Source organism: Panthera uncia (assembly GCF_023721935.1).
Source record: "Panthera uncia isolate 11264 chromosome A1 unlocalized genomic scaffold, Puncia_PCG_1.0 HiC_scaffold_17, whole genome shotgun sequence".
Classification (NCBI taxonomy): domain Eukaryota; kingdom Metazoa; phylum Chordata; class Mammalia; order Carnivora; family Felidae; genus Panthera; species Panthera uncia.
The window spans coordinates 7694285-7715049 of NW_026057577.1; the positions used below are offsets into that span (position 1 = coordinate 7694285).

The 20765-nt window shown below is 46.5% G+C and overlaps 1 protein-coding gene across 1 annotated transcript in view; it reads left to right on the forward strand.

Moving 5' to 3' along the window:
- Positions 1 to 20765, forward strand: part of ADAMTS2 (ADAM metallopeptidase with thrombospondin type 1 motif 2) — a 238136-nt gene that overhangs the window by 169633 nt on the left and 47738 nt on the right. Inside the window, exons 6-7 of the mRNA XM_049649005.1 lie at positions 9342 to 9498; positions 20401 to 20506. Of these exons, the coding sequence (XP_049504962.1) occupies positions 9342 to 9498; positions 20401 to 20506 (263 nt within the window). The remainder of the gene's footprint in view (positions 1 to 9341; positions 9499 to 20400; positions 20507 to 20765) is intronic.

Below are 20765 nucleotides of genomic sequence, written 5' to 3' on the forward strand. Positions count from 1 at the left end.
ACAATTACAAGACAAAGCACGAGCATGAAAAACACTGGCAATATGGCAGTGATACCCTAATATATGAAGAGCTCTTACAAACCATAGGAGAAACAGAATTGGCAGTGGGTATAAACAGTTTACAGAAGAAAAATACAAATGGGCAAAAAAAAAAAAAAGAAGGAAAAAATTTTAACTGTACTATTAATCAAATAAAGAATACAATTTGCCATTTTTATTTTTTTTCAGTTTATTTATTTTGAGAGAGGGAAATAGAGAGAACACGAGCAGGGGAGGGTCAGAGAGAGAGAGGGAGAAAGAGAGGATCCCAAGCAGGCTCCACGCTGCCAGCCCAGAGCCTGATTTGGGGCTCAACCCCATGAACTGTGAGATCATGACCTGAGCTGAAACCAAGAGTCAGACGCCAACTGACTAAGCCACTCAGTCACCCTGCAATTTAACATTTTTAAAGGATCACCTGTGCTCAGATTATAAAGAGGGATTTAACTGCTGGCTTGGATGGGTAAAGCATTACCCTTTTCTGGTATGAGTATAAGTAGGTACACATTTCTAGAAGGAAATGTGACAGTACTCACCACTGCCCTTAAAAAGGTTCTTCCTGTTTGCTGGCCACCCGCCTTGTTCATTTCTATGACTCTATCCCAAAGCAGTTATCAGAATTGTGGACAAAGTTTTAGGAAAAAGACAAAGGCCATGGCCTTATTTCTAAGTGTAAACAACTGGGAAAAATCTGAACTGTCTACTAACAGGGGTCCAATTAAATAAACTGTAATACGTCTGTGTGGTAGAATATTAGGCTGCTAATAAATCCCACTTTATTTTTTTTTAATTTTTTTAATGTTTATTTATTTTAGAGAGAGAGACAGAGTGTGCCCAGGGGAAGGGAAGACAGAGAGGGAGACACAGAATCCGAAGCAGGCTCCAGGCTCTGAGTTGTCAGCACAGAGCCCAAAGCAGGACTCGAACTCACCAACCGTGAGATCATGACCTGAGCTGAAGTCAGACACTTAACTGACTGAGCCCCCCAGGTGCCCCATAAATCCCACTTTCAAAGCACTGGGGAATTGTTACAGCATACAGTTAACTTTATTTGCTTTTGGAAAACAGAATATAACTTATCGTATGGGTTTTTTTTAAGTTTAAAAAAAATTTTTTTATGTTTATTTATTTTTGAGAGACAGAGAGAGACAGAGTGCGAGTGCGGGAGGGGCAGAGAGAGAGTCACAGAATCTGAAGCAGGCTCCAGGCTCTGAGCTGTCAGCACAGAGCCCGATGTGGGGCTCGAACTCATGAACCGTGAGATCATGACCTGAACTGAAGTCAGATGCCCAACCTACTGAGCCACCCAGGCACCCCCTAAGTTTTTTTTTTTAATGTTTTCTATTTATTTTGAGAAAGAGAGCAGGGGAGAGGGGGAGGGAGAGAGAGAGAGAATCCCAAACAGGCTCCGAGATGTCAGTGCAGAGCCCTATGTGGGGCTCGATCTCATGAACTGTAAGATCATGACCTGAGCCGAAATCAAGAGTCAGATGCTTAACCAACTGAGCACCTGTGTGCCCCAACTTATAGTATGATCTTAATTTTGTGTACAAATATATGTACAGAAGGGACTGGAAAGACTACATCAAAGGTGACTAATATTTCTCTCTGGGCAGTAGGCCATGGATTTTTATTTTCCTCTTTGTATTTTACTGAACTTTCATAATTTATCATGATAAGCATGTTTCTTTTCTACACAAAATAGTGCATTTTTAATTATGAAAAAATAGTTTACATTTTTTAAAAAGCACTTAAAAATGGCAGAATCCAAGTAATCCCGTTTAACTGAATCCACCTGAGTAGAGTCTCCAGTGGCATGCGACAGGGCTCTGTCATGTCCAACATTTTATTCCTAATTTGAAGGAGGACATTGAAGGGATTTTCTGCTTTCACTTGGCACCTCAACTCTGTGGAGGCTCGGAGACAATTGGGGAGGGGAGGGGTTCTTCTGCCCTCAGGGTCACTGTCTTACCTTTCCTGCGGTTGGGCCCAGGGGCTCTTCCAGTCTCCTGGTTAGGGACCTCTGAGCAAACCATCTGGGCTAGAATGTAGGCTGCCACCTTACCTGCAGGTGAGGCCAAATCCCCCAGGAGTACAGGCACCTCCCTCAAGGCCAGGGCCATGTGGTTACGCCCCTCACCCCAAGTCTCCCAGAGGCAGAGTGGAGAGCATTGTCTGGCTCTTCCCAGGGAGGTATGGGGAAGTGGGTGGGCCACAGGGCTGCCTGGAGGTCACGACCAGCAAGGTGCGTGGCTGGAGCTCACCTGGGCAGTAGGGTAGCTTCAGTGAGACCAGTACTTGGACAGTGGCAACCAGGAGGGGCACAGGGGGACCCCAGCTCCCATGACTTCCTGCTGGGAAGGAGTTTAGGAATTGGAAGGGAGAATCTGGAGCAGGAAGCACGCTTTCAGAGCTAAACCCAGAGAGCGCCTACTGGGCCCCAGCCGAGGGCTCAGCAGCCCAGCCTCACACCTCTGCCAGTGACATCAGAGGAGTCAGGATAGAGGTCATCGCAGGCTGTGGGGGATTGCCCATCCCCGGTACCCCCAGCATGGCCGAGAGGGACAGCATGCTCCCTGCTCCTCTGCTGCCCCTGGGGATCCAGCTGGGCTGACCTGTCTCCTGTAGCAAAGCTTACCCATGCCCTGCCCACCTTCTGCCCTGCCCTGCCTGTCCCCTGGGAGCCCAGGTGGGGCCCATGAGGCTGTGGTGGAGGTCTCTGGAAAGGGCTATTGCCTGTCATGGCCAGTGTGTCCTGGGGGATTCCAGAAAGTTACAGGGCCTGGCTGATGCTTGGTCCTCCTGGGGCAGGTTGCTGGAGTGTGAGGGCTTCCAGGGTGTGGCTTTCGATCTCCTGAGGGAGGACACATGGCAGAAGTGCAGGCAGGGGTTCAGGAGAGTCAGGAGGGCACCGCTGGTGCTGTCCAGATACCCTGAAGTGAAGGGACTGAGTGCAGACCCCACCTGTTGGTCCAGCATTGCTGGAACAGGGTGTGCCACCCTGGGCACAGAGGTTTGGTGCAGCGTACTTAGCTGTGGGCTCTGGTTGATTTAAGAGAGCAGAGTCGTCAGCCTCAGGACTCAGGAGCAACGTCCCGCTGACCTGGAGCGACCCGACAACACAGGAAAGTGACCATCTGTGAAGAGCAGGTTTAGGGCTGAGGTCGCTGAGCCGGCACACAGAACACTCAGCCCCGAGGGCCCATCGCTGACCAGTAGTCCTGGAAAATATGTTTAAAAGGAATTCTTAGAAAAGGAAAATGTGACAAAACCAAGATATACAAAAATACCAGCCCAGACTTTTTATTATTAAATTCCGTTCCCATAAAACCACACCATCAAATTGCTGGACAGGTTTCCCTTTTTGGCACTCGTCTCATTGTGGACGGTTAACAGTGTGTGTCCGCTAGTCACAGATCCCACTTTGCACAACCACCGGGAGCAGGGCCCTGTTTGCAGGTCTCTGCTGGCAGGGGACGGCAGGGGGCGGCCGGGGGTGTCGTCTTAGGAACAGGAAGAGCAGGTCACACAAATGGAGCGTGAACTCCCCGTGAAGTGACAAGTAAACAAGTTTGTTTCAGAGTGGGGAGCACCTTGAAGGAAATAGAACTGGGGGTGGCCCCAGATGGAGTGGCCAGGCAACTGACTGCGCAGCTGGGGTCTGAGGAACAAGAGGCCCAACATTCGTGTCGGAGGGAATGATTGTTCAGGGAGAGACTGGACAGGCTTCTAGATTGAGGGTCTGGAGATGGGGCTTGGCTCACAGTGAAGATGAATTCTGATGAGCTGCTCTTTAAGGAACTCATGTGTCCCTATCAAGGAGGGCATCCCCCATGCCCAGAAGGATTTAAGCATCATGAAACCAAGATGACTGTAGCAGGGACTCCTGTGAGGAGAAGGGACTGAGCTGTGTCCCCCAAGATCTGGGGGTTCTCTTGGCAGGGGCAGCTATGAGGCCAAGAGCCAGACTTGGGGCAGAAAGTGGCCCAGGCATTCAGATCCTGTTATTCATTCCAAATTGTGATGGAAATAGACCAGCTCCCCAGAGCCTGTCTCCGGGTCCCCACCAGGCTCCAGAGGGGATAAAATCAGTAGCACTTACATGCGTGCCATGTTGTTTGTCTTCCAGCTTATGAGAAGCTTCTAAGTTATCTCAAGTTTTTCCTAAAACAACGTTTTTTTCCTCCATTTCTTAAAAAAAAAAAAGAAAGGAAGGAAGACAGAAGAAAAGAGATTATCTTATTTTATACAATATGCCATCAGCCAGGGAGCAGAACATCGGCAACACTTGAGGGTTGCATAGCAACTGGCTTTCAATTGATTTTTTTGAGAAGGCACCAGAGCTACTGAACTGTTCTCATTTTAAATATTTCCTCGGATGATGGAAATCAAAAGCAAATGGAAATCAGAGACTTGGGGACAATCAGAGAGGAACATAAGGTATCTTGTCGTGAAAGACCAAGTCAAGACCAAGTGGGGAGCACGCATAGGAATCTTTCAGCATTGGAGGGGAAAGGTCTAAGGAATTCTGACTGTGATGTCCGTGGGCATCACTCACCTGTGCTAGACCTCAGCTGCCTTATGGGTGTGAGGGGTGGCAGTGACAGAAGTCCCTGTGCTCCTGGCTCTGTACTGTGGTTGTACCCCTTCTGCAGATGGGGAGCTCAGCACAGTGAGGTAACTTGTTCAAGAACACAAGCAGATGAGACATGAACAGGTCTCCTACCCCAGGACTCTCATGCTGCCCAGGTGAGCTCCACCTGTCACCTGCCCATGCCCTGGTAAGCTGCTGGGCGAGTTTGGGGTCTGTGGGGCTCTCTGACATGTGGCGGCACTGGTATAGCCACCCCATGGCGCTGTTATTCCTAGAAGACCAGCCTCCAGGCTACTGGTCCAGTTTCCCTCCTGTGTTCTTGACTGAAGGAGGGAAGGGCATAAATAATTCAGCTCATTCAAGGGCAAACAATGGAAATGTCAGAAAGCAATGATTGGAACAGAATTTTTAAACGGGTCTTAATTGGCGTGTTAAGGGTGGGACTGCAGAGGTTGTCTCTGGCCTTCAAAATCCCCCTTTGCCCTGTGCATGCCTAGGCTCAGAGCTGCAGCGCCAGCCTGAGAGGGTTGGGAGGAGGTGGGCGGGGCCCTGCCTGCCGGCCCGGAGAGCGAGAGACCGTTCTTGTGACAGCAGCGCCACCTGGTGGCCACGTCTGGGCTACGCCCTTCCTTTCCCGTCTCTCGTCACAGCCCGGGAATAGAACACTTCCGATTGCAGCGGGGCTTCCAGGCCCGCAGATACCTCTTATGTAGCAGGACTTGGGAGCTGTTTACTTCTGTTGTCCCTGATGTGGTTCCACCTCCAAAAAATATATCTTAGGGCAATTGTACAGCTTCAATTAGACTATTTCTGTAAACCTGGAGCTACCACCCAGGCTGGGGGTGCAGAAATGCCCCTTCCACGGTGCAAACATCGTGACCACCACTCAGCTGCAATTCACTCTGTACAGCTGATGCCCGCGGCTCCCTCCGGGGGAAGACCGTCACATCTGTGAGGTCCTCGGCTGGTGCTGCGGTCAGCCCCTTGCAGGGCTCACGCATGGTCCCCATCGCAGCACAGGTGGGAACGGGAGAGTTGTACAAACAGGTTTTCCTAGAGAAACCCGCGCAGAGACGAGTAGACAGCCGAGAGACAGGTGCCTTGAGGGCTGGCTGGAACGCAGGTGTGAGAATCTTTCTTAATGGAAACAGGCAAACCCCCCCCCCCCGCCCCCATCCTCTCTCTGGCACTTTGGAAGGAGATACAAATGGGAGAAATAGCTGTTTACTCTCTTCGCTGGGAGGAGGGTCACAGCTCATAGGCTGTGGTCTACAGCAAAGACAGGGAGGGTCCGTGGTGCCTCCCAGAGTGAGGCCCATCAGAGGTCTGCGTGGATGTGGCTGGATGGCAGAGACGGGGGTTGAGTTGCGCAGGAGGAACCGTCAGAGCCCACGTGACCCACCTGGGCTGGCCCAGACACCTCTCCTGGGCCCTCTATTTGGATAACTCTGTCAGGAGTCCCTCAGCATGTGGGAGGAGCAGGTGGAGGAAAGACTGAACCTAGGGGGTGCAGGGAGCAGGTGCTCATGGGAACTTGCTTCCAGGGTTTCTCCAGGAAAACCTGCTTCAGCTGATGTCCAGTCCTTTTGAGCTCCTCTGGCCTCACTCAGATTCTGGGCCAGCCTTTGATTTGTCAGGGGCAGGCAGAGCATTTGGACTGATCCCCTAGGGGCTGCACCCAGATAAGGGGGAGAGCTCCCCAAAGCCAAACTGCCAAACTCATACCAAGCAAGCAGGCTGGACAGGAGAAAACAGTCCCTTGACTGTGTCCCCAGGTACCGTGGACCCCGAGCTCGCAGACCTCTCTTGCTCATCTCCTGCCACCCTGTGATTCTAACTCTGCTGATATGGCACCAGCTCCTGTTCCACATTGTCCCTCTCCCATGTCCCCTCCCTCCTCAGTGACCCAGAGGCCCTCTGCCTGCCATGGTGCACAAGTTGGTATCAGGTCACAGGCTGGCCCCTAGGAACCCACACCCTCCTGAATGCTCCGGACCCAGTATGGATGAGAATCCCAGTCCTAGATTCTTTTGTCCCCATCTTAAATGGGCCAGAACCTTGAGAAAGTTGGGACGTGGGCAGAGAAATAAGATGTATAAGCAGGTCTGCATCTTGGGTGCCCAAATGCTGACGTCACCCTTCTCCATCTCTGAGTCCCATCTGGGCTGCAGGCTCTCAGGGCCCAGTACACAGCCCCTGTTTTCTGAGATCTGCCTCCCCCAGGACCACTTTGTCCTGGTGCAGCCCTTCCCAGCCCTTCTCTCTGGCCCTCTCCTCGGGGAGTCTCCTCAGAACCCAAAAGCCGAGAGGTGGGGGGATCCCAGACAACCCCTGCTCTAGACCCTGCAACACAAACCCCCACGGGCCTGGAGAATGCAGGTGGCAGGCTGCCTTCTTGAAATGGGCAAAGACAAGGCAAGAACAAAACGCAAATCAATCTTTCAATAAATTATCCTGCCGCAGCAGCGAAATCACTCTGGCTGCCAGAGGGGCTGGGAGCCTGGGCTGAACTGTAGGAATTTCTGGGAGGAAGGAGGCGCTTGCCAGTGTCGGGTCCAGCCGAGAAGGATGTGTTGGAAGGGGGCTGTCTGCATGAGGTCGTCTACTCCAGGGCTCTCAACCTGGTAACCTGGGGGATATGTTTTGTTTGGGCCACATAATTTGTTATGTTAATTTGAGTCAACATTTACTATGAGCTAGGCTTACTTTATAAAATTCAGATTTAAAGATTGGCCCTGAGAAATCCAGTGTGGCGGCTCCGGGCACCCATTTCTGCTTGCCAATGGTAGCCGTGCGCTGAATGCCATCACCCTGTCCACCATACACAGCAAGGAGAGATCTCTGCAGGGTCTCATGTGGGCAATTGAACACTCCAACCAGGAAGAGACACAGGTCACTTTTGCTCACAGCTCACTGGCCAGAGTGGGCTCCACCTCCCACCCCCTGCTGCACCTTCCTCTGGGCTGGCCATCTCTGTGCCTGTGTCCAGCAGGTCCTGGTCACCAGACCTGTCATTCCAGTCTGTGACTCTACTTCATCAGGACTCATTTTGTCTTGTTATAACGAGCACACTCAGCTCCCAGGTGCTCTGTGCTCGGGGCTTGGGAATTGGTGTGCCATCTTGTAAGTCATTGACGTGGATAATGCATGAGAACCCTGGCAGTGACCAGGAAGAAACAGACCACCTTCAGACATGTCTACTAAGGAATGCATAACTCTGCTTTACGGACAGATGGATCCTTGAAGAGAAGAAGCAGGGAGCTTGGGTGGCTCAGTCGGTTGAGCAGCTGACTCTTGATTTTTGGCTCAGGTTATGATCCCAAGGTTGTGGGATTGAGCCCCACACCGGGCTCCAATCTCAGCGTGGAGCCTGCTTAAGACTATTTCTCTTTCTCTCTCTCTCTCTGCCCCTCCAGACCACTTGTGTGCTCGCCCTCTCTCTCTCAAATAAAAAGTGGGGGTGGGGGGTGTCTGCGTGGCTCAGTCGATTAAGAGTCCAACTTTGTCTCAAGTCATGATCTCACAGTTTGCGGGCTTGAAACCTGCATCAGGCTGTCTGCTGTCAGCACAGAGGCTGCTTCAGATCCTCTGTCTCCCTCTCTCTCTGCCCCTCCACCACTTACTCTCAATCTCTCTCTCAAAAATTAAAATAAACATTAAAAAGAGAGAGAGAAGAAGAAGTACATGCTCAGGACTCTGCTTGGACAGAACTGTTCGGTGGTGGGAGTTCAAGGTGAGAGGAGCTTACACGCTCACTTCCTGCTGTGAGGGTAGCAGAGAGAAAAGGGAAGCATGTTGCATGTAGGAGCCTTGCTTTGGGGACAGTATGGTGTGTATTTTGTTTGGGGAGGCAGTTTAGGGCAGAGAGTTGAATATAGGCCTTGGTTTTAGGCTTCCAAGCTGTGTGACTTAAGGCAAGTTACTTGACCTCTCTGAGCCTCAGCTTCCTGCCTCTCAAGGTGGTTTTGAGGACTGAACTAGAGAGTGAATGCCAATGTCACGGTGCAGAGAGAGCTGCGAGGTTGCCAGTCCCTCAGCCAGCCTTGGCTCTCTGGTGTGCGCCATGATACCAAATGGGGTGTGGTTCTCCCGGTGGCTTCCTGTCTGTGGTTCCTGACGGAATGGTTGCTATGCCCCTGCTCTTTGTGTGGCTCCTTCGCTAGATCTGCTGCAGTTTTTCTCCTCCACTGTATTTGTGTTGTTTTCTGTAATACCTTCAAACGGGGAAAGCATAGGGTTCCCTTCCCCTGCTCTGGGCTTACACACCATATCGGGAGTTCTGTCTCCCCTGCCCTGGACCCTGCCAGCACTGTGAGCTCTTCAGCATGAGGTCCACATTGCCTTTGCCTCCTGCCCAGGGCTGCCACAGAATAAGTGCCTGAGAGACCCACAGGGACCTCTAGAAATGGCATAGACGGAATGGAATGGGTGAAGCCTCAGACGGCCTCAGAGCTTTGCCTCCACAACTCACCTAAAAACCAGGCAGTGGTTTTGTGTGAAAACTCTTGCAGGTGTGTGTGACCGGGGAGCCTTCCCTCCACTCAGAAGAATGGAGCCAAGTGGGAGGTCGGCCCCCAGGGGAGCTGGGCTCGGTGCCACCTGGACCAGGTCCCCAACAGAGGGCTTCTGTGAGCACTACAGCCTTCTCAGCTCCCACCTGGTCCACCAGACGCTAAGCCCTCATTTCCATCTCTCCTGCCCCCTGCAGTCCATGAGCCTCATTGAGATTGGGAACCCCTCTCAGAGCCTGGAGAACGTCTGCCGCTGGGCTTACCTCCAGCAGAAGCCGGACACAGGTCACGATGAATACCACGATCATGCCATCTTCCTCACAAGGCAGGACTTCGGGCCTTCGGGCATGCAAGGTGAGCCTCGCCTGTGTAAGGCACAGAAAGGAGAGAGGCTGGGCATGGGCCAGCCATGGTCCAGGCTGGGAAGTGTGTCAGGATGGGGAGAGGCCAAGACCACCTTAGCCAGTGAGAGGCTGCATAAGTGCTAGTGACCTTCAGGCTCATCGAAAACCATCCTGGCCTCTGCCATTTCCCCCCAGGAAACTGCATCCCCCCAATGGGACAGCAAAAGTCAGAGGTGGTGAAATGGGCAGAGCCTGGGGTGGCAGTCCAAAGACCAGACAGGATCCAAGGTGGGGTTCCAGAATTGTTTGCTTCCCCCCTTTAAAACAAAACAATTTTGAATAAGTTTTCCGCCTTTAGAAGTTAAGAGATTTTACTTAAAAACTCAAACTATATAAAAGTGACAGATCTAAGAGGAGAAATTGACAAGGCCTACAATTATAGTTGAAGATTTTAACATCTTCTTCTCAGTAAATGATAGAACAATAGGTAAGAACAGGGATAAGGATACAGAAGACTTGAATGAAGAAACTTGACCTGAGTAATTTCTAGAATACTACGCCAAAGAACAGGAATACACACTCTTGATGAGTGCAACATAAAACCATACCAAAACAGGGACACATGGGTGGCTCACTTGGTTAAGTGTCCAACTTCAGCTCAGGTCATGATCTCATGGTTCTTGAGTTCCAGCCCCGCGTCAGGCTCTGTGCTGACAGTTCAGAGCCTAGAGCTTGCTTCAGATTCTGTGTCTCCCTCTCTCTCTGCCCCTCTTCTGCTCTCTCTCTCTCTCTCTCTCTCAAAAATAAATAACCATTTAAAAAAAAGACATACCAAAGCAGACTATGCAGGGCCATAGGGAAATCTCAACAAAATACAGAAGATCGAAATCATACAGAATACGTCCCCTGACCACACTGGAAAAGAGAGCTCGAAAAATTATGAGCGTTTTAAAACTAAACAGTATATGCTCATCAATAATCTGTGGTTCAAAAAAGAAGCAACAGCAGAAATTAGACTATATTTTTTAACAAAATGATATTGATAATACAATGTATCAAAAGTTGTGGATGTAGCTAACATGACTAAGTTGGTATTTATAACCTTATTTACACATTCATTAGAAAAAAGGGATGAAGGATCCAATCATGGAAATATCTATCTCAAAAAATTTGGAAAAAGAACAGCTAATTAAACTCAACAAAAATAGAAAGGAAGGAAATTATAAATGTAAGAGCAGGATTGTTGAAATGGAAAACACTAGTAGAGAAAAATCAACAAAACCAAAATTTGGTTGTTTGGAAAACATGGATTAGAATTGGGATGCCCCTGGCAACGCTAGTTTAAAAAAGAAAAGAAGAAAATACACATTTACTAAGATAAGGAATGTAAAGGGACATCATTACAAATCTTACTTTAAAAAGATAATGAGATAATGAGGAGGTATTTTGAACATCATTGTGTTGATAAATTGGTTAATTTAGATGAAACTTACAAATTCTTTGACAAAACATAAAATCTGGGGGAAAAAAGGAAAATTTGAATAGTCTCATATCATCTAAAGATATCTGAATTTATGATTAAAAGCCTTCCCTCAAAGTAAACTCCAGGACTCAATAGCTTCACCAGAGAATTCTTCCTAATTGTTAAGGAAGAATAATGTCAATCCTACACAGACCCTCACAGAATGAAAAGAGTCTTGTCATCTAATTTTATGAGACCTGCTAATATTAGTACCAAAATCTGAGATGGACGTCAAAATTATAGGCCAGTTTCTCCCATGAATATAGATACAAAATCCCAAATGAAATATTAGCAAACCAAATCCAGTACTACTTAAAAAAAGCACTATATGACAATGAATTTGGGCTGCTTCTGGGAATGCATGGTTTAACGTATGAAAATCAATCATGGTAATTTGCCCCATTAATAGAATGAAGGAGAAAAACTTACAGAATCATCTCAACTGGTCCAGAAAAAGTATTTGACAAAAATCAATATCCATTTGTGATCAATTGTCTTACTGAACTAGGAATGGAAGAAGATGTTCTTAATGTGATAAAGGATACTTAGCAGGAAAAAAGCTATAACAAACATCATATGAAGTGGTGAAATGTTGAAAAGATTTCCTCTAGACCTGAGAATCGGTCCAGAATATTTGCTATCACCACTTCTATTCAACATTGTAGTAGAAGTCCCAGCCAGTGAAGTAAGGCAAGAGAAAAATAAAAATATAAGGATCAGAGGGGCGCCTGGGTGGCGCAGTCGGTTAAGCGTCCGACTTCAGCCAGGTCACGATCTCGCGGTCCGTGAGTTCGAGCCCCGCGTCAGGCTCTGGGCTGATGGCTCGGAACCTGGAGCCTGTTTCCGATTCTGTGTCTCCCTCTCTCTCTGCCCCTCCCCCGTTCATGCTCTGTCTCTCTCTGTCCCAAAAATAAATAAAAAATGTTGAAAAAAAAAATATATAAGGATCAGAAAGGAAGAAATCAAACTCTCATTTGAAGATGATATGCTTGTGTACATAGAAAACCCAAAAGAATCTACAAATAAATAATTAGCATTATTAAGTAATTTTATGGATATAATATCAATATATATATAAATCAACTGAATTGATATAACAGCAAAAAATGAAAATTTGAAAACTGGTACCACTTATAAAATAAATAACAAATAAAAACCAGCAAACACCTGGGAATAAGTTTAACAAAATACATCCAAGATCTGGACCAGAACACTGTAAAACACATGCACAGAAGCTATAAAGACTAAATCAATGAAGGGATGTGCCATGCTAACAGATAGGCAGACTATCGTAAAGAGATCAGTTTTCTCCATACTGACCTGCAAGAGAACATAAGTGCCCTCCAGAGCAAGTTTAGACCCAGCCGAATATTTTGAGGATATTGACAGGTTGATTCTAATGTTCACATAGAAATGCAATGGGCCAGGAGCAGTCAAGAACAACTGAAGAAGATGGGCAAAGTATTCAGTGCTCACAATAGTCGTTAAAAAGAGTATTTTGATGTGAGGGTTGACAAATGTATCTGTGTCAGAACAGAGTCCAGGATTGAATTTACAGATGGATGGATGCTGGATTCATTGTGAAGGTGGTCCCATGAAGCGGAGGGGAAAGATGATATTTTTAACAAATGGTGTCAGGTCAGTCAAATATCCAAATTGGGGGGTAAATACAGCTTAATACCTTCCTTTAAAAAATTTTTTAAAGTTTATTAATTTTTGAGAGAGAGAGACAGAGAATGAGCAGGGGAGGGGCAGAGAGAGAGAGAGAGAGAGAGAGAGAGAGAGAGACAGAATCCAAAGCAGGCTCCAGGCTCTGAGCTGTCAGCACAGAGTCTGACGCAGGGCTCAAACTCATGAACTGTGGGTTCATGACCTGAGCCAAAGTCGGATGCTTAACCGACTGAGCCACCCAGGCACCCCAATACCCTCCTTTTGAAATGTAATTTGTTTCATTGAGATATAATTGACATATATCATTATATTAGTTTCCAGTATACAACATAATGATGGGATACTTGTATGAATTGTGAAATGATCACCACCATAGTCTAGTTAACATCATCATCACACATTGTTACAATATTTTTTCTTGTGATAAGAGATTTTAAGATATGTTCTTCTAGCAACTTTCAAATATACCATACAGTATTATGAACTATAGTTCATGCTTCACATTAGATCCCCAGAACTTATTTATCTTCTAACCAGAGGTTTGTACCTTTTGACCCCCTTTACTCATTTTTTAAAAAATGAGCTCTAAGTATACTGTGGTGGGGAGGGGGAAATGACACCAGATAACATTCTAGCAAAAAATTTGCATCGGTATTTTTTAAAGTTTATTTATTTTTGAGAGAGAGCCTGTGCATGTGAGCAGGAGTGAGGGGCAGAGGGAGAGAGAGAAAGGGAGAGAATCCCAAGAAGCCTCCATGCTGTCAGAGCAAAGCCCAATGCAGGGCTTAATCCCACAACCATGAGATCATGACCTGAGCCGAGATCACGAGTTGGATGCTTAACCAACTGAGCCACCCAGGTGCCCTCCTTCGCTCATTTTAACCACCCCCCGCCCCCGCCCCTGCCTCTGGCCACTACCAATCTATTCTCTGTATCTATGAGGTTTTGCTTTTTTTTTTCCTTAAGATTCCACATAAAAGTGAAAGAACAGCAAATTTGTGTTTCTCTGACTAACCTATCTCAATGCCCTCCAGGTCCATCCATGTTGTGAATGGCAGAATTTCCCTTTTTATGGCTGAATAATATTCCATTGTATGTATATACCACATCTTCTTTATCCATTCATCCATTGATGGACTGTTAATGGGGCAGTGAACATGGGGGTGTAGATATCTTCTTGAGTTAGTGTTTGTATTTCCTTCAGATATATACCCAGAAGTAGAATTTCTGGAACATAAGGTAGTTTTATGTTTAAATTCTTTGAGGAATCTACAAAGTGTTTTACATAATGGCTGCACCAATTTACATTCCCACCAACAATGTGTGAAAGCTCCCTTTTCTCCACATCTTCACCAACCTTGTTATCTCTTAGTCTTTTTGATTTGAGCCATTCTAACAGATGAACAGGTGTGGAGTGATACCTTATTGTGTTTTTGACTTGCATTTCCCTAATGATGAGTGATGTTGAGCATCTTTTCATGTACCTGTTGGCCATCTGGATGTCTTCTTGGGAAACATGTTTATTCAGGTCCTCTGCCCATTTTTTAATTGGATTGTTTGTTTGTTTTGCTATTGAGTTGTTTGTTTTCCTTATATGTTTTGAATATTAGCCCCTTATCAGAAAGATGATTTGCAAATATTTTCTCCTATTTTGTAGGTTGCCTTTTTCATTTTGTTGATGGCTTCCTTTGCTGTGCAGAAGCTTTTTTACCTTGATATAGTCTCACATGTTTATTTTTGCTTTTGGCATCAAATCCAGGAAGAAATCATCACCAAGACAGGTGTCAGGAAGCTTACTGCCTATGTTTTCTTCTAGGAGTTTTATGGTTTCAGGCCTTATGTTCAAATCTGTCACACTTTCAGTTGATTTTATATATGCTATAAGATAGTAGTCTAGTTTCATCCTTTTTCATGTGGTTGTCCAGTTTTCCCAACACCATTTATTGAAGAGACTGTCTTTCCTTACTGCATAGTCTTGGCTTTTCTGCTGTAAATTAAATGACCATATATTTGTGTGTTTATTTCTGGGCTTTTATTCTATTCCATTCATCTGTATGTTTGTTTTTATGCCGATACCATACTGTTTTTATTACTATAATTTGTAATATAGTTTGGAATCAGGGAACATGATACCTCTAGCTTTGTTCTTTCCCAAGATTGCTTTGGCTCTTTGGGGTCTTTTGTGGTTCCCATACAAATTTTAGAATTGCTTTTTTGTAGGGGCACCTGGGTAGCTTAGTCAGTTAAGCATCCAACTCTTGATTTTGGCTCAGGTCATGATCCCAGACTTGTGGGATCAAGCCCCATGTTGGGCTCCACACTCAGTGTGGAGCCTGCTTGGGATTCTCTCTCTCTTTCTCCCTCTGCCCCTCTCCCCTACTCATGCTTTCTCTCCTTCTGAAACAAGTCTTTTAAAAGTAGAATTGTTTTTTTCTATTTCTGTGAAAAATGCCATTGGAATTTTGGTAGGGATTGTTTTGAAACTGTAGATAGCTTTTGGGAGCATGGACATTTTAACAATATTAACCCTTCTGATCCATGAACACAGAATATCTTTCCATTTATTTATATCATCTTCAATTTCTTTCATCTATGTCTTACAGTTTTCAGTGTACAGGTATTTTACTTCCTTGGCTAAATTTATCTCTAAGTATTTCATTCTTTTTAATTTAATTGTGAATGGGATAGTTTTCTTAATTTCTCTTTCTGATAGTTCGTCACTAGTGTTTAGAAATGCAACCGATTTTTGGATATTGATTTTGTGTCCTGCAACTCTACTCAATTTGTTCATTAGCTTTGACATTTTTTTGGTGGAGTCTTAAGAGTTTTCTGTGTATAATATCACACCATCTGCAAATAGAGACAGTTTCACTTCTTTCTTCCTATCTGGATGCCTTTTGTTTATTTTTCTTGCCTAACTTCTCTGCTAGTACTTGTAATTCTGTGTTCACTAAAAGTGGTGAGAGTGGCCATCCTTGTCTTGTTCCTGATCTTAGAGGAAAAGATCTCAGTTTTTCACTGGTGAGGATGATGTTAGCTGTAGGCTTGTCATATATGTGTTTTATTAATTTTGAGGTATGTTCCTTCAATGACCTCTGTATTGAGAGTTTTTATCATAAGTGGATCAGTGGAATTCTGTCAAATGCTTTTTATGCGTCTACTGAAGTTCATCTACTTAATATACAAATATCATATTTGTGGATGTCTTAAATCTTAAGTAGGTTTTAGATCTAGATATGAAAGGTGAAATAATAAAACCTGTAGAAGATAATAGAGAAAACTATCTCCATATTTCTCAGAGTAAGAGAAGATTTCTTTAAAAAAGATGAAAAGCACTAACTGCAATGGAAAAGATAAATAACGTTAAACATTACCGTTAAAAACTTTGGTTCATTAAAGGCCCTGTCAATCCATTGGGGAAAATATTCATAATACATATATCTAACAAAGAACTTATATCTGAAATATATGAGCTCTGACAAATTGATAGTAATAATTAAACAGCCCAGGGTGCCTGGATGGCTCAGTCAGTTAAGCGGCTGACTTTGGCTCAGGTCATGATCTTGTGGTCCATGAGTTCGAGCCCTGCATCAGGCTCTGTGCTGACAGCTCAGAGCCTGGAGCCTGCTTTGGATTCTGTGTCTCCCTCTCTCTCTGCCCTTCCCCAACTCACACTCTGTCTCAAAAATAAATAAACATTAAAAAAATAAAAAATAATAATTAAACAGCCCAATAGAACAATGTGCAAGAGATTTTATCAGGCTTATAAAAAACCTAAATTGATCAGTAAATATAGGAAAAGGTGCTCAACTTAATTAACATTAGGGAAATGAGTTAAAACCACAGTGAGATATCAGGACACATCTAATCGAGTGGTTAAAATTTTAAAAATACTGAAAATGCCAAATCTCGGTGACAATGGGGATGTCATTCTCACTCTCTACTGATAGGAATATAAAATTCATACAAGTACTTTGGGAAACTGTCTGGCAGTGTCTGTGAAAGCCAGACATGTGCCTACAGGATGGCTAGTCTCTACCACATGCAGACACATGTGCAAGATTGTGCAGGAGTGTTCCTAACAGCCTTACTTCTAGTAACTCCTAAACAGGGAGAAACTTAAGTCCATAAGCTGGAGAGTGGATAAAGGAAATGTGATCTATTCATACAGCCGGGAAAAGAACTGCAGCTATTTCTACACACCGTGGATGAATCTCACGCATTGAACAGTGAAAGATGCCAGGCAGAGAAGACTATATACTGATGGTTCCTGCTTATTTCAAGTTTGGAAGCGGGCAAAGCTAATCTGTGGCATTAAAAGTCAGGAGAGGGAGGAGGAGAGAGGGTGTTGTGGTTGGAGGCAGCAAGAAGGGGTTTCTGCTGTGCCAATACACTTGTATTTCTAAACTGGGGAGGTGGCTACATGGGTGAGATCCCTTTGTGATGGTTCACTTGTATCCTATGACTTGTGCATTTTTATGGATGCATATCACATTTCAAAAGAAAAAGCTTTAAAAAAACTGCATAAAATACATATTCAGAGGAGTGGGCCCGGTTTACCCCATCCCCATTTTCTACAGATAGTCATTTTCCATTTGTTTCTGGTTGATCATTCTAGTTATCTAGTTTATTTCTACAATATACATGCTCATTGTGTCCACTACTCCCTTCCATGAATTATTATGCTGAACTTCCCTGCATCTTCCTCCACTTTTATAACCTTTAGCTTCTCTCTCTGACCACTTTCCCATATTTGCACAACTAGGGAGACTTCCTGAGTAACCCTGATCAGAGCCCAAATCAGTGTCTGTCAACAAAACATCTCTGTGGCACCACCCTTGCCCCCTTTGCCACACAGATGGGCACCACAGTGGGACTCAGGTGGGAACACAGAATGTGTCTTCAGATCCTACTGAGCACAGAGTAAGTCTCCTACTTGGTGTTGGTGCTTCTTCACTTTGAGGGGCTGCTAGCACCCTGCAAGCTAAGCCAGATGACAAATGGAGAGGTCTGCCAGCCCTTTTGTACAGGGGAGAGCTCTAATGGGGAATGGAATTGTTCCCCAGGAAGAGAAACCAACACAACTTCTATAGTAAGTGACCTCATCCTTTGTTTCAACATGTGAAAGCACAGCTAAAGATGGCCAGACTTTCTTTTTTTCTCTTTTTTTTCATGTTTATTTATGTTTTGAGAGCAAGAGAGATGAGCAGAGGACAGGCAGAGAGAGAGAGGGAGACAGAGAATCCGAAGCAGGCTCCAGCCTCTGAGCTGTCAGCACAGAGCCCAATGAAGGGCTTGAACTCAAAAGCCACGAGACCATGGGCGCCTGGGTGGCGCAGTCGGTTAAGCGTCCGACTTCAGCCAGGTCACGATCTCGCGGTCTGTGAGTTCGAGCCCCGCGTCAGGCTCTGGGCTGATGGCTCGGAGCCTGGAGCCTGTTTCCGATTCTGTGTCTCCCTCTCTCTCTGCCCCTCCCCCGTTCATGCTCTGTCTTTCTCTGTCCCCAAAATAAATAAAAAACGTTGAAAAAAAAATTTTTTTTTAAATAAATAAATAAACCACGAGACCATGACCTGAGACAAAATCAAGAGTCAGATACTTTATCAAACGAGCCACGCTGGTCCCTCTCTCTCTCTCTCTCTTTTTTTTTTTTAACTTACACCATGAAAAATTTGCACCAAGTTGCAAAACAAAATTGGAGAACTGACTCTAGAGGAAACAGATATCATTTAGAGACTGGAGAAGAACTTTAAAAAAGAAGTTGCTCGCAGAATGTTTGAGAGAATATATCCGTAAACCAAGCGCAGGTTACTAGGAAGAATAGAGAACAACAAAGAGTTTTTATGAAACAAAAGATATGATGGGTGAAAGAGACAAGTCAGAAGCTGAAACAAGAAGTCAAAGGCATCCAGAAAGATTAAAATAGGAGAGTAAAGACAGGCTCAATCCAAGAGGTAAAATATCTATCTAATAAGGTTTTCAGAAAGAACAACAGCAAAATAAAATAAGAGGGAAGGGCATAAAGAAAAACATAAAAGTCACGTTTGCAAATCTTCAGATCGTAAAGAGCCATGTAACATGCCAGATAGTGTGAATGTGAAATACTTGCATAGAGGTACATATGCACATGCAAGCTTTGCATACAACAAAGAGAGGATCTCAAAGTTTGGCTCTGGGACACTGATGCCAGAACAATCAACTCAAAACCTGCAGAGCAAAAAAATACTTTAAGATACAAACTTTCTTGTTTATTACAAGGGAAAAAAGACAGTGGTTTGATTCTGATGCTTTTCCAGACAAGTCTAATGCCAGCAAGGCCTGGGCTACCATGCCTCCTTCCCTTCTCTTCTACTCTTCCCTTTGAACAGTTGGTTTGGGATCTCCCTGTGGGGTCTGCAAGGAGTGAGGCTGGGTCAGTGTTCTGAGGGCCAGAACTCCTTGCTTAGTGGGCCTCCAGGTGGTGTCTTAGCAGAGGCCCCCTTTGGCACACACAGCTCTGTACGCACTTCTTTATCTTGTCCAGGGAGGGGCAAGTGGCTGGCCCCATTCTCTGGTTTTTCTCAGTTTTAGGTACATCTCAGCATCATGCCCCCCCCCCCACACTCCTCTTCTATGGGAATGCTGTCCTCCAGGCTTCCCTGGAGACATCTGAAGAACAACTTCACCCTGTGATCAGACTCTGCTCACCCAGGGGGAATCAGCTGTTCAACAGGCTGGCCACCCACAGTCCTTCTCGCCTCCCTCCCTGCTAGGGATGTTCTAGCTCATTCCTTAATTCTCCCGTTGTTCCCTGTGTGTCTCCGTTTCCCCCGACTGCTTCTTTGGGCCACACAATGTCACTGGGTTGGCAAAACACTGTGTCTTTTCACAGTTACCTGTGAATTCAGTGGTTCTTTCAAAGCCCCTTGAGTGGGGATGGGGTTGGGCTGGCTGAGGGGGGTGGGGATGGGGGTGGGGTCCTTGGGCATCTTATGTCAGAGGGATGTGGCCTGCTGCAGCTCCCCCCCCCCTCCTTGCTCCTGCTCCCCACCCTCCCCTTTGGGGGCACCTTGTCTGGTTCTGGCCCTTTCCCCACAGACCCCTGGAAGAGAGGAGGCCTTTGACAGGAATGTGGCTCAGAATCTCCTCAGCCAGAGTGCAGGTTCACCAGCTGAGAGCTCTGAGGGCCTTGTCTGCAGCTGAACTACTCCCTCAGCCCTCTCCGCCAGTCCTGGCTGCGTGACAGCAGGGCAGTGTGGCGTCCAGCTCTGCCTGAGCAGCTTCAGGGCCTACCCTCACCACTCCCTGCATGTGCTATGGAAATGGGTGGAGCTGGGGTCTCATAGGACCCAGGGAAGACCTTCCTGAGGGAGTGGGTTCAGAGGGCCAGGGTTCCTGCAGCTTCGGGAGGCGGGGTGGAGGCCATGTATTGCCCAGGGGCCAGAAGGTCACTCCGCAAAGTGGGAAGGTGGGAAGTGGGGTGCAGGAGAACAGCAGGCAGGAAGATGCAGAGGGGACTGGGAGTCCTAGCAGTTGAGACCTGGGACACTCACCCCGGCTGCAGTGTGGACACTGACGGACAGGGCTGCTGCCTGGGGCCACCTGTCTCCTGGGAAGTTGGTTTGGCTTGTTTGCTCTGGGGACAGTGGGGGGGGGGGGCGGGGGCACTGGGGCCAGGGCTCCCTGATTCAGGCAGGGCTGTGGGCCTGGGAGCTAGAGCCACCCTTTGTCTCCTCCCAGGCTATGCTCCTGTCACCGGGATGTGCCACCCCGTCCGTAGCTGCACTCTGAACCACGAGGATGGCTTCTCCTCGGCGTTCGTGGTGGCCCACGAGACCGGCCATGTGTAAGTGGCTTCGCTGTCCTCACTGCGTGGGGAAGATTGGGGCTCCCCTGTTCTCCTCTGTGCCCTGAGCACTTGAGATGTAATGTCTCCTCTGTATGAAAAGCACTTGGGATGTAATATCCTGACCCCAGCAGTGCACAGGGCAGTTCCCTCAGTAGAATGAACAAATCCAGGGCCACCTTGCTGGGGGCCTTCAAGGCATTATGCCGTTCAAGCCCCTGGGCAGGGGCTCCTTACCCCATTTCACACACTAATAACA